Source organism: Siphateles boraxobius, unplaced genomic scaffold (assembly GCF_051911475.1).
Source record: "Siphateles boraxobius isolate OS27281-9 unplaced genomic scaffold, OSU_SipBor_1 41, whole genome shotgun sequence".
In the NCBI taxonomy this organism is placed as follows: domain Eukaryota; kingdom Metazoa; phylum Chordata; class Actinopteri; order Cypriniformes; family Leuciscidae; genus Siphateles; species Siphateles boraxobius.
Window position 1 is genome coordinate 737,501 of NW_027509042.1, and position 13,319 is coordinate 750,819.

Here is a 13,319-nt window from a genome sequence, read left to right on the forward strand (position 1 = left end):
ACGAGAGCTCAACGCGACGTGTTCAGCTCGAATAAGCCAGCCGTTCACTGACACAGTAATCATTTTGACATTTAATAACACTTGTGTAACCTCCCTTATTTATTGGCCCTCGCTTATTATGGGAGAACGTACTCGCGGTCTCTCTTCACACACGTTTGTGTCACGCTCAAGTGTGTGAGTGTGTAGTTCATTTACTGTAAAGAAGGTAATGACTGCCGTTTTTGACTGTTTTTGAAGGTTTTTTGTGACCCACATACGGTCGTTTTTTTTTCAAGTGTCATCTGCTTTGTTAATTGGCTAAGTGCTGGAGTAATTGGATGAATCTCATGAAAAACATGTCTAGGTCACATTTCACCCCCAAATCAATGGAAAAAAATGATAAGAATTAATTTTGCATAAAAAAAATTACAGTCTATTATTAAGCACATTTCCCCTTCAAATTTTTATTACTGTATATGTCTGGATGTATTGCTTTTGTGTTTTTTTTCAATATCCTCATTTCTCATTACTGTAATGCATTTTTTAAAATGAAACTAGAAAAAGTTAAAGGCAAAATACTGTATATGTAAAGATTACAATTTAAATACTATTGTCAGTGTTTTTGCATCAATTTAATGAAAATGCAATTTTTCCATCATATTATTTTCAAATTAGTGAAAAATAATGTAAATGCAATTAACTGTATATATATGTGTATGTGTGTGTATATAGAGATGGTTTATATATATATAATATATATATATATATATATATATATATATATATTATATATATATATACACATATTTTATATTTACAAACTTTTATTAATAGCGATTAATTGATTTGACTGCACTCATACCACAAATATATATAATTCAACAATTTGCATAACTATAATGGATATATATATATTTTTTTTTTTCAGTAACAATTGCATAATAATTATGTTTGAATTGTTTCCGAACAGGTTTCCACATCCCCTTCTGCCATTCGTCGATATACGGATAATAACATCACGTCATTGGTTGTTTCTATGTCTCAAACTAACAGATCACAGTTTTGAAACACCAGAGAATCACAATGTTCTGTATTTTGGGCAATCAACAGTTTACTTATAGTTTCCTCAGCTTCTTTCCTACGATTTTGGGGTGAAATAATAATGATCCGGATGTGTTTTGTGAGATTCGATCAATTAAAGTGGGATATAATTGGTTTCTGGGGGTCGTTGGGTTGCAGCTTATCAGTGCTTCATAAACAAATCTTTGCACTAGCAAAGTTTTTTTGTCCCTGCTCTTTGTTGAACACAAGAGGATGCTGGGAAGGGAGGCACTACACATTCCAAAGCCGTGATGCAATGGAATCCCTGAGCCTGTTAACCCCTAAATATATACACACACAGATACATAAAACATGCATGTGCATGCATATAAATGCAATGCATGAACTCATATGTTCTCTGAGCTCTAGTGAGCGTCTACTCCACATGCCTGTTGAGTTCTCCATCTGTGGCTTTTATTAAACAAGTTCCCACCCCAGGACCCTCTCCAACACACTCACACTGACTGCATGTGGCACAATAAGCATGTTGACACACACACACACGGTCGTAGAGAGACAACAAGTGTCCTACTGCGATGACAGCTCACTCACAAACACACACACAAGTGGCCTTAGACGTGAACACACACACACACACTCATTTTCGCACATTTTGAGCTGCTGTTAGAGTGAAGAATGTGCACAGATGTACAGAAGATACGAGCAGTTTTCAGATGAGTTACTTAGTCTGTTCATCAGGAATTTTTTACATTAAATTTCTTTTGGCTCTTAAACGGCTGGGAAGGAAAGTGTTGTTCTCTCTGTTCCCTGTTTGATTCTCTTTCTTAAATGGCATGATGTCTTCTGTTATAAGATTCAGACGCAAATGCATGTTTTTAAATCAGATAAATTAATTTGCATGGAAAAGCAAATGTGTAATTGGACAGATTATCCCTCAGAAAACTAGCCAATCAGAAACGCTGTCTGTCTGTCAATCATTATGGACATCGAAATAGACAGACAGACAGACAGACAGACAGACAGATAGACAGACAGACAGATAGACAGACAGACAGATAGAGACAGAAAGACAGAGATAGATAGATAGACAGATAGATAAACAAACAGACAGACAGATAGATAGAAAGACAGACAGATAGAATGACAGAAAGATAGACAGACAGATAGACAGACAGACAGAGATAGATAGATAGATAAACAAACAGATAGATAGATAGAGAGATAGATAGATAGATAGACAGACAGACAGATAGATAGATAAACAAACAGACAGACAGATAGATAGATTGATAGAAAGACAGATAGACAGACAGACAGATAGAGATAGACAGACAGACAGACAGAGATAAATAGATAAACAAACAGATAGATAGATAGATAGATAGATAGATAGATAGATAGATAGATAGATAGATAGATAGATGTACACAGACATATATCTATCTACCTATCTTATCTATCTATCTATCTCGGGGTGCAAAAATGATTGACAGACAAAGAGCGTTTACAGCTTATATTTTATATTTGTATTTATAGCTATTTTATAGCAAAAGATGTTAACGGTTATCTTATGTCGGGGAGATTTTATGCAACTTTAAGTGTCCAAATACTTTTTGAGGTCGTTGTTTGTGAAACAGTGATCCAATGTGAAGTCCCACCTCAAATGTTTCTCATCCATCTCTCCTTCCTTCTTTTCCTTCCCGCTCCCATCGGCAGAGGTCGCCTGACAGAGTCGAGTCAGTGAACCACACGAGCACTAGTTCACAAAGCAGCAGATTTCTGTTCTCTCAAACTTATATACAGGTTTATTTTCTTTTTACTGTGAACTGTGGAAACTTGGCGTGGAATAGAAACTGACAACATGTTAGTGGATCGTGGTGCTATGTTATAATATACTTATATATATATATATATATATATATATATATATATATATATATATATATATATATATATATATATATTACATGTAAAAATCTTTTCAAATATAATTTTAATAGCATTTTACTGTAGAAGCCAAATTGACTTGCACTTATTAGCATGTTTTACGCCTAACGTTATTTTGCGTTGAGATGTTTTCAAGCTCAACACAAGCGCGTAAATAATCGCAAAAATATCCAGCGAGCATCACCGCGCGCGCGTGTTTTCATATGGAACAGAACAAATCCCGCGAACGGATGTGAGGAGAGCATGAACACAGGCTCAACCCCTTTCTCTTTCAGTCGTTCTGTTGCTTTTTGTTTGAGTTAACAATAGAGAGAGAGAGAGAGAGAGAGAGAGAGAGAGAGAGAGAGAGAGAGAGAGAGAGAGAGAGAACAGAAGCGCGAGCTGCACTCCATGCCTTCAGTCTAGCGGAGCGGGCGATGGATGTGAGATTTTACCCGGCACCTCCTTCAAGCGTGGGCTCCTGTACATTACCCACCGACACCAGCCTCTCCTCTCTGGACTATTACCACTGCAACAAGGTAATTTACCCCACCATGCGTTGGCTTCTCCTTCTTCTTCTTCTTCTTTACGCACTAGTTTCTCTTTCCCAGATGGGAAATAACCTGCTTCATTCACTTCAGGACAGTTTCATCTGTTGCAATCATGCACATCATGTTACTAAGTGTAGGCTGAATGTGGTGAGTGTGTTAGTTTTCAGTACGCATTGTCGGATCGCGCGAAACCTCGGCATCTCCGGACCGGGTATCCCAAACTTACTTCAGCATCTCGGGAATTGTGCACTTGCACTATAGCATCACTGTAACTGCTTGCACATTCATGCAAAATTAGCCAAATGTGGCATTGCACATGAAAAGCATGATAAAGTCCACTGAGACAGCTTGTTTCCCGAGGGAAGATGGAGATCTCCCGTCCGGCTCCTCTTATATAGGACTAATAGGAGACATGCAGCTTTCCTTTCTTTCTGTCTGGATGTGAATTCGCTTCATAATTGCTTTTTGATAGAACTGCATCCCTGTGTGACGTAGTTGCAATTGCACGTGTGTTAGAAGTAGAGAACAATTAATTAGTTCTTAGGCGCGTTATTTATTTATTACGGGGAACTCGGCTAATTCTGAGCGGGATTTCTATGATGATTCATTCGTGCAGTGAAACAAGTAGAAACGGACGGTGGGTAGTGCATTTAGATTTTTTTTAGAAGAACATAAGAGCATATTTTAAACCGGAAAATGTGTGCAATGCGGTGTTAAGTTTAGTTTTGCCAGTGAGCGCGTGACTAATAACGGGTCTGAATGTATAATATAGACTACTATGTATTGCTGACTGAAAATAGCATGTGCACTAGCATTGAGCGTCAGGCTGACTAGGATAAGATTTTAGCAGTCGGTTTAAGATGCACTTTACTCCCCGATCCTCATTTGTCTACGGATTATACGTCACTCCAGTTATCTGTCATAGCGTGAATTAAGAATAATTAAAATAAATGTTGATCCCTTATTGCTTTGTGAGTTTTGATGGTAGGCTATGTCCGTAATGCAGCCGTTTAGACTATAATATAGAATTGAGTTTTAGTTTATGATTGCCTACTTTTGTTCTGTTGTTGGCTATTAGCCGATGTTTTGTTTAATTGGGTTCATTGTGTTACTGGGAAGTTCTCACAACAACAGTGTAGTCTTTATCTTTTGTTATCTTGTACACATAAACTGTCAAATCAATATTCTGTTTACTTGGAACTCAGAACTGAATCGACGTATTTAAGCGCTGGCTTTAGTCACGTGTCAATCAAGCAATAGATAACATCGTGAAGCTTCAGCGACCATTGTTAAACCCTACCAAATCTGATCTAGAATGGCGATATTGGCGGATATTTCCTGTCTTTTTCCAATAAACAGACTAAATATGAATTATTTGCACATTATAGTACACAGGAACCAATCAGCTGTGTGAATTATTGATCCTCAGTCAGCGGCCCAATAACATCATTCGTTTTACCGCCACTATTTTTTTTCTTGCAAATGTTGAGAAGTAGTTAATAGACTCTTATCGCAGACTGTGATGACTTTAGTACTTTGTACTATATTAGCTTTGCATCAAATGACAAAAAACTAATGCTGCTGTGAGTGTTTCTAATACAGCAAATTTACATCTTTCTCTCTTCTGACTGCCAATCTCTCTATTTTTTCCTATTTTTGAAAGTCATGAAAACACAATTGTGGATGTTTTTTTTTTTTTTTTTTTTTTTTTGCTGTTTGAGTAAATGGAAACATAAAAATATATTTTATGTCGTTTCTCATTTACCACTTTAGAAGTTTACCCAACTATGACGACTTCTGAGAAACACAGAAATGTGAAAAGACTCAATTTCTTCTTAGTTATAAAACAAAAACGAAAAAATGAATCACGTTGGCTATATAATGGTAAACAGAGGCTTTTGTTATTTAATAACCACTCTGTTTAGAAGCATTTCAGATGTTTTGTGAAAAGGCAGCCTGTGATGAAGCTTTTAAATTCAGCCATCTTGACAGAGAGTAACTCATAATTTGCTGATGGGTGTTTTAGTAGGGTGTCACAGAGTTAAGCTTGTGGCTCTAAGCATATGGAAAAGATCAGCCGGCGAATGGAGAACAGAGTAATCCAAGCCAACTCCATACGTTGAAAAATGATCCTGTGCAAGTGGACATTATGAAACAAAATTTTAGGGGGAAAGCCTGCTCTCCCCACCACAATGGCCCTCTTTATGTGCTCCAGCTTTAATAATGCAATATTCTCCAACATTCTTGAGAGGCCCCAATTGAAGGTCATATAGGGAGGTCTTGCATTAATATGTAACGTTTGAGAGTTTGCGTGAAGTGGTTTACAGTGGTGTCGCATGAACCGGAAACTGTTCTGAAAAACTAGGCCATCCATGATAAGTGTCTATCATTTCCTGTCGCTAACACACAAACATGCTACATGCTGGATTCCTGAACCACGCATGAGCTTTTTCATATTTGTATGTGAAGTATGAAACCGTCAATCGTAGAACAGTGCATGTACTGTACGTGAGTTTTTTAGCAAAGGATATGCAGAATTCACAAGTGAATAAATCTAAATATTATTTTCATTTATTATTTTATTTTTACCCAGTGTTTAGCCTTTGATATAAAAATCCCATTGGAGGAGTCAGGATTTCAGTTGCCCAGCATCATTAGGTTGGCAGAATCATATATATTTATATATCAGTCAATCATATTTTATTTCGAAAGCACATTTAAAAACAACACGAGTTGGCCAAAGTGCTTTACAGACCCAACTGTACAACACACATAGACAAATACACCTTTAAACAAAAACAAATCACTAAATAAAACCAAATATAACTAAGAACAGTTAAAAGCAGCAGAGAAGAAGATATAGGTTTAATATTCATTGAGTTTAGGCAAAAACAGGCAGTTATGACTGAAAACTCACAATTTTCAGGTACAGAAATTCAATAATCAAATGCAAAATAACACTGTATTAATTAATCATAGATTAATCCTTATTAAAGTTACAAAAGTTATTCAGTCAAGAGCAGTGAGTGCTTTTTCTTTGTCTTTTGTTGTTTGATTAAGATTATTAAGGACACAGATGGCAGCTGTTGTCAATATAAGAGACAAAAAGCAGAACAAACCAAAAATTACTCTCTGTTGATTTGTTTTCATGCTATTCAGAACATCTTGTAAAGTTTTAAGCATTTCAGAAAACTAATACAGTTCTCATGCATATAGTTTGCGATCAGTCACACCTCAGAAAAGGGAAGCAACTTTACAGCCATAACAACCAAGCAATCGATAACACATTAACCAATGTCATCATTTGCCCTGCAACAAACCTGCCAGATCCATACTTCCAATGCAAACACGCCCGGCGCTGCTAGTAACTGCTATGCTAGTATTTACTCAAGTTCCCATTGGTCCAGCAGTGCACAGTCTAGTTTTAAGATATTAAGCATGTAAAAGTGCACGATTTTGGGTTGAACATCTTTTCTGGTGTCTTGATGCTGAAGTTTCAGTTGAGCTGTGACTCATTCTCACTTTGAGCAGACTGACTTTCTATCTCTCGTTTTCATGAGTGGGTGTATTGTTTGTTAAGCATACGCTCTGTGAATTCCTCCTCTAAAGGCCATCTCTTCATAAATGCATGTTTCACCCAGAGAATATTTGTCGAATGCATTATGACTTGTGCATCGCCCCGGGCTTATTCGCTGCGTTTAAAATTGAAGTTGGATAGGTTAAGAGAAGATGGACCACTTCCCCCTCTTCACCGGTGTTACTGTATTAATGCAGACAGAGATAGGCAGACCACAGTGTGTTAGAGACAACCCAACTACTTTTAACTCTTAGATCATCAAGTATATTCATAGCGCTCACTTGTGTTGCTATGTCAAGAGAGTTTAATCTTAAACATATCAATATAAGTCCATAACAAATCCAAGTTGATCCGTCTTTCTTAATGCATGTTTCTGGTTTTATTGTGATTGATTCATCAGTGTGTGTTTTTCAAAAGAATAAAGATTGTTGTCTTCATAGTCTTTCATCAATATGCAATAATTTGCTTCGCCTTTGACATAACATTGCCATCCAATCATTCTAGTCTCATTGAATACCCTGTTGCGTTTATAAATAAGTCAGATTACAGAAGTAAAATGGGTTGCAAATGTAGATTCATAAAGCAGACGTCTAGAAGAATACGTGTGCAACATGGTAATCTTTCCAGCCGCTTCTTGCACTGAGTTTTGGAGAAGTTTGACTTTCAATTTCAATTGTACGTCCAAGTGTCAGCCGTCAAAAGAAAAGGGACCTCAGATGTTAAGCGGCAGCCAAAAAAGTGTTATCGCTCCTGAATCAGATCCCTGTAAGTGGGTGGCAGTGGCACATTACCAGCTGTGTGACGGCAGAAAACCTTGATTCATTTAAAGCGAGTCTGAGCCTTAACTTATTATTTAGTCCGTTCAAAGAGTCTGTCTCTGTCTGTCTTACTCTTTGAGCTTGTTCTTTGCTGCTTTAACCATCTAAAAATAACTCGTAGGCCTAGCAATTACTGGAAACGGGTGCAGAGTGGCGCATCTACGAGTGCAACTGTCTTTAGCTTAAATAATACTTTAACCGACATGCATCGGTGCTGTAAATTCAATGGAAATAAGAGATTTTCAAAGGAGAAAATTGCACACATTATTTTTGTGCATGCTGTGGCTCATATATTATACTTTTTCTGTGCATGTATCGTTGCATATGGTGTATGTAAATATGCATTTCATCCCGAGGCAGGAGTGTGTGATTTACATGGGAAAGGTGTGCTATTGTTACACTGATTCAGCATTTTAATTCGAAGCAAGTGTAAATGTATACATGCTGAATCAATGCAACAGCAGCACACCTGGGAAACAAATATGTTTTCTTTATACGTTTATTTAATGTTGTATAATCTCAAATCAATCAATCTTGTTTGTATTAAGACCAGAGAAAACGACAAGTGAATGAAAGACTAAAATAATCCTATCAGTTTGCATGAAGCATTGACATTTTCCTGTGTATGACAGTTGTCCTGTTTCCTCGACACTGTAATGGAGATGTGAATAAAATGAGTCGTCAGGCCGGCTGATCTGCGTTCTGTACACGGGGAGGTAATTATGTGGAAAGAGGTGATCCAGAACTAACAGAAGCTGCGCTGAGACACTCATTTCTAACGCTGCATCATAAACCTGCCCGTGAGCCGTTTTTCAGCTCTTATTTTCATCCATCAGGTGTTTTTCAACCTGATTTGTGTGTGTAATGTGAACAGGTATATGACTAGAACGGTAACACTTTACAATACGATTCATTAGTTAACATGAACAATACTTCTTCAGCATTTATTAATCAGTTAATATTCATTTCAGCATTTACTAATACATTATTAAAATCAAAGGTTGTATTAGTTAACATTGGTTAATGCACTGTGAACTAACATGAACAAACAATGAACAGGTGGATTTTTATTAACTAACATTAATAAAGCTTAATACATTCTGTAACAAATGCATTGCTCATTGTTAGTTCATGTTAGTTGATACATTAACTAATGTTAACTAATGAACCTTATTGTAAAGTGTTAACAATATAACAGTATGCATTGCTACAGTGTGGTCCAAATGTATGGTTTTTTTCATCTTAAGTTAACCTGGTCAAATTCTCAAAATCATGTTCGTTTTTTCCTTTCCAGTGCGTTTCAGCACACTTGTATCTGTAGGTCAAGGTGTTTATACAAAAAAAAGATTCATTGTTAAACCTACATTGTCCTAAAAGCAGGATCTTTCTGAAGTTCTGTTGGCGAGAGAAAGCCACACCTGTGTTGTAGAAGCATTCGCACCGAGGCTGTTCTCGACCCACTGTGCACATGTATTACTGACGTGCGGTGTGAAAATGCCTGTGCACATTGTGTGGTGAGCGAGACCTTTTCAGAACTATTCAATGCTTTGCTTTATGAGTCAGAACCACAAAACTGTGTTACAAAACTGCAATACTTGTGTGAAAGACAGTGGAGACCCATAGAAAATGGAAACAACTGCGGAAATAAGTTTGCATTGCATTTTTTATATTTTATTTTCTGTCATCAACTGTGCTTTCACACACACACACACACACACACACACACACACACACACACACACACACACACACACACACACACACACACACACACACACACACACACACACACACACACATATTTTTTTTAAATTAACTTAAATGCAACATTTTGAAGTAATACTACTGAAATAGTATTTTCTTGTAAAACCTACTCCAATAATCTGTTTTATTGACGACTTAGATACTGTGTTTGATCATATAGGCTACAATTATCATGTATCATGTATGTATGTATATATATATATATATATATATATATATATAATACAATATAAAAATGCAAATGTATGGCAGCACATTGAAAAAATGATATATATATATATATATATATATATATATATATATGATTATTGGAGTAAGATTTGCAAGAAAATACCATTTTAGTCTATTGCTATTTCAAATTTAATTGAATGTGTTTCTTTCTTTGTAATTTTTTGTAAAATGTACTAGTAAATTCTGAGTGAAAATTGTTTTAAAGTAAATCCTACACCTATTTGTTTTACTTATATATATATATATATAGCATATATACCATTATATTGCTCTCTAGATTGGTATCAGAATCTTACCTCTGAAAAACCTATTTTGTTTGACTTCTACCCCCCAGTTATAGTGGTTTCTACGCCCTGGGACGTTAATAATCACTGTACATTTATTTTATCTGACAGTAAAACAGCAGAACACTTCAGGTGACCACCGTGCAAAAAATTACCTGGCATTTTTTTTGTGTGCCCTGTATCCTGTATAAAAGCGTCTGCAGCCCAGTCACACACTCGGGCAGTAATGCAGTAAATGTAGCTGGCGTTTTGTGAAGCGCTGTCAGTCGCTGTGGGGGTGCCGGCGCAGCAGAGCACTAATTGGCCTTGGCAGAGAGAGAGAGAGAGAGAGAGAGAGAGAGAGAGAGAACGCTGGATGTCTGCTGGCTTCATGGTGAATAGCAACTGATTCAGTAATGCAGCCGGTAAATAATCACGATGCCTGTCCGCGGGGAATGAGAACTGCAGAGGCTTCTGGGACACTCCTGATACGGCCGAGTTACACAGGCCGAGTTTAGTACCGGCTGGATGATGTGCATCTACAGATGTGTGATCATCATCCCTTCAGGTGAACAGGAGTTTGTCTCAGGGTTTTTCTGCTGCTGTGGTTTTGGTGATTCAGAATGTACTTTCTAAAAGCATTTTTCGTGGATGATTTATCACTGCATGTTATTATAAAGGAGAAAAATTGCCTTCATAATCTTTCATCAAAATGCAATAACTTGCTTTGCCTCTTAAATGACTTTCCATTTCAGCTGACGTCGCCAATCCTGTACTTTCCATCCAATTCAACCCCTGTCTTTATTCTAGCAATGAAACGCCTACTTTTCACCATCCAATCGATTCCCAATGGATAGAATTAAGTCTTGTTCAGTTTCACTCAGAAATACAGTTTTCAGTATTTCTGAATTATATGCGTATTATAATGTTAACAAATGATACAGAAAGCAACTGGTACTTTAACCATTTAGTTAAATTATATCTATTTTATATATATATATATATATGTGTGTGTGTGTGTATACTGTATATACACACACACAGACATGTCTGAATAAATATATATATATATATATATAAATATAATAATACATACACACACACACACATATATTATGTAAACACAAACTTACTGTAGATATGATTAATCGTGATTAATCGATTTGATTGACAGCACTAATAGAGTTCTAATAGAATCTTAAAGGGTTCCGTGAGCCACTTCATTTATAGAACCTTTTTAGAGGTTCCATTATGGCATCATTTAGTTTTAATTAATTATTTTTTTTATTTTAATTACATTTTATGAATGAAACCGCTTTATCACTGGAATAACCCGTTAAGCATAAAATAATTATCCAATCGTTTAAGACATTCCTCCTTATATGGAACCTTTTTGGCTTTTAATTAATAAATTGGTCAAGAACCCGAGAGTTCAATATAACACATCAATTAATCTGCATTAGATTTTACCGGCCATTTTAAAAGCAGTGGTGTTATTGTAATATGACCTCACAATGAACCGACGAAAAATAAGACCAAACTGGAAGAGATTTGCATTTATGCATTTGGCAGACGCTTTTATCCAAAAGAGACTTACATTGCATTCCAAGGTACACATTTTTACATTCTTGCTTTCCCTGGGAAACGAACCCATGACCTTGGCGTTGCAAGCTCCAACGCTCTATTGTTTGAGCTACAGGAAAGCTACATTAATTCAAATCCCCCACAAGGCTTCAGGGCACTTTGATCAGAACCTGTCAGTGCTTGATGTGGGGCATGTGTTTCCGACCCGTCAGCGCCTTACAGAAACGGCGGTACGCTGTGGCGCACGGGTCCACCGAGACCCCCCTTTCAGGATGTGGTGTAGATGCACCCCCAAATGCATGTGCACATATACAGTCAAACCAAAATCTATTCAGACACCTTTAACATTTCTCACATTATCACAGTTTATTCACTGTAGAAAATGGTAATAAAATATGAGAAGAACTCAGTTGATATGTCACTGGTTTTGTCCGTCCTTCTGTTAGACTGTCTCACATATGAATTATGTTGAATATCTGTCAGCTGTTAAATTTAACTACACAATTATATAATACCAGTTTAGCTCAACCAATCACCATGCAATGCTTCATGTTGTTCAGTCTGTGGTGTAAAAAGGTGCATTAGCAATTAAAGAAAAAACACTTCAGCAAAACATGATCAGCTCAAAGTGTGAGAAAAATTTTTGGTCCCAAATTTGTATATTTTACTGGTAGTCACTATATGAAGTCACATTATATTGGGTATAATGTCACAGTTTTCGTTTTTTTTCTTCTTTATTTTGGTCTCCTCACTCACGTAAATGAACTATAGCGTCCTGGGTGCAGTAGTAAAAAAATATCAAAAATTGTATCTGGTGTGTGAATAATTTTTGGTCCCAAATTTTATACATTTTACTGGTAGTCACTGTATGAAGAATATTTGGGGATAATATGTCACATTTTACTTTATTTCGCTCTCCTCACTTACATAAATGAACTATAGTGTCCTGCACACACTAGTAAAAAAATAAATATCAAAAATGATATCTCTGATTAATTTTTGGTTTGACTGTAGGAGGGTTCATGGATTCATGCACTGTTTTCCAGGACTGGAAATGCATTATTTCTCAGCTGACCGTAATTGTCAGTCAGGAGTTTGGAGACCCAAAAATGAGTCCCGCCGCCAGATGTTGCCACTCTCTGATCGTCACTGTGAAAGACAGAAGTTTATTGTTCTTGTGCACTCGGCATGGTTATGGTTCAGAACTCAAAGCCAGTGCATTGTCGGCGGATGTCGTTCAGAATAAGAGATTTAAATTAAAACGTCTTTCACTCCCCCGGCAAGCACAGCGATTGTTTTATATCTCGTCATAAAATGGCTGCTTGTGCACGTTTGAAATAGGAAATATCTTTGTGGCAGCTGAACCTAAACCAAACAGGATGGCATCGCAGAATTTGCACAGTTTCTTTGTCACCCACGTGTGTGTGGTTTTCAGTTTGTCTCTTTTTGGTCAGGAAGTGTTTTAACCCCTGATGCACATGTGAGCGCACACAATTTAGATTTCGTTTGTGTGATGATTTCAGAGCTGAATCGGGTCTGAATGATGCATTTATTTTGCTGTTGT

General features: G+C 36.7%; 1 protein-coding gene across 1 annotated transcript in view; it reads left to right on the forward strand.

The window, feature by feature from the left end:
• Positions 1–3,321: 3,321 nt before the first annotated feature.
• Positions 3,322–13,319, forward strand: part of tox2 (TOX high mobility group box family member 2) — a 144,200-nt gene continuing 134,202 nt past the window's right edge. The window contains 1 exon segment of the mRNA XM_077197658.1: positions 3,322–3,506. Within this exon segment, the coding sequence (XP_077053773.1) occupies positions 3,405–3,506 (102 nt within the window). The 5' untranslated portion in view covers positions 3,322–3,404.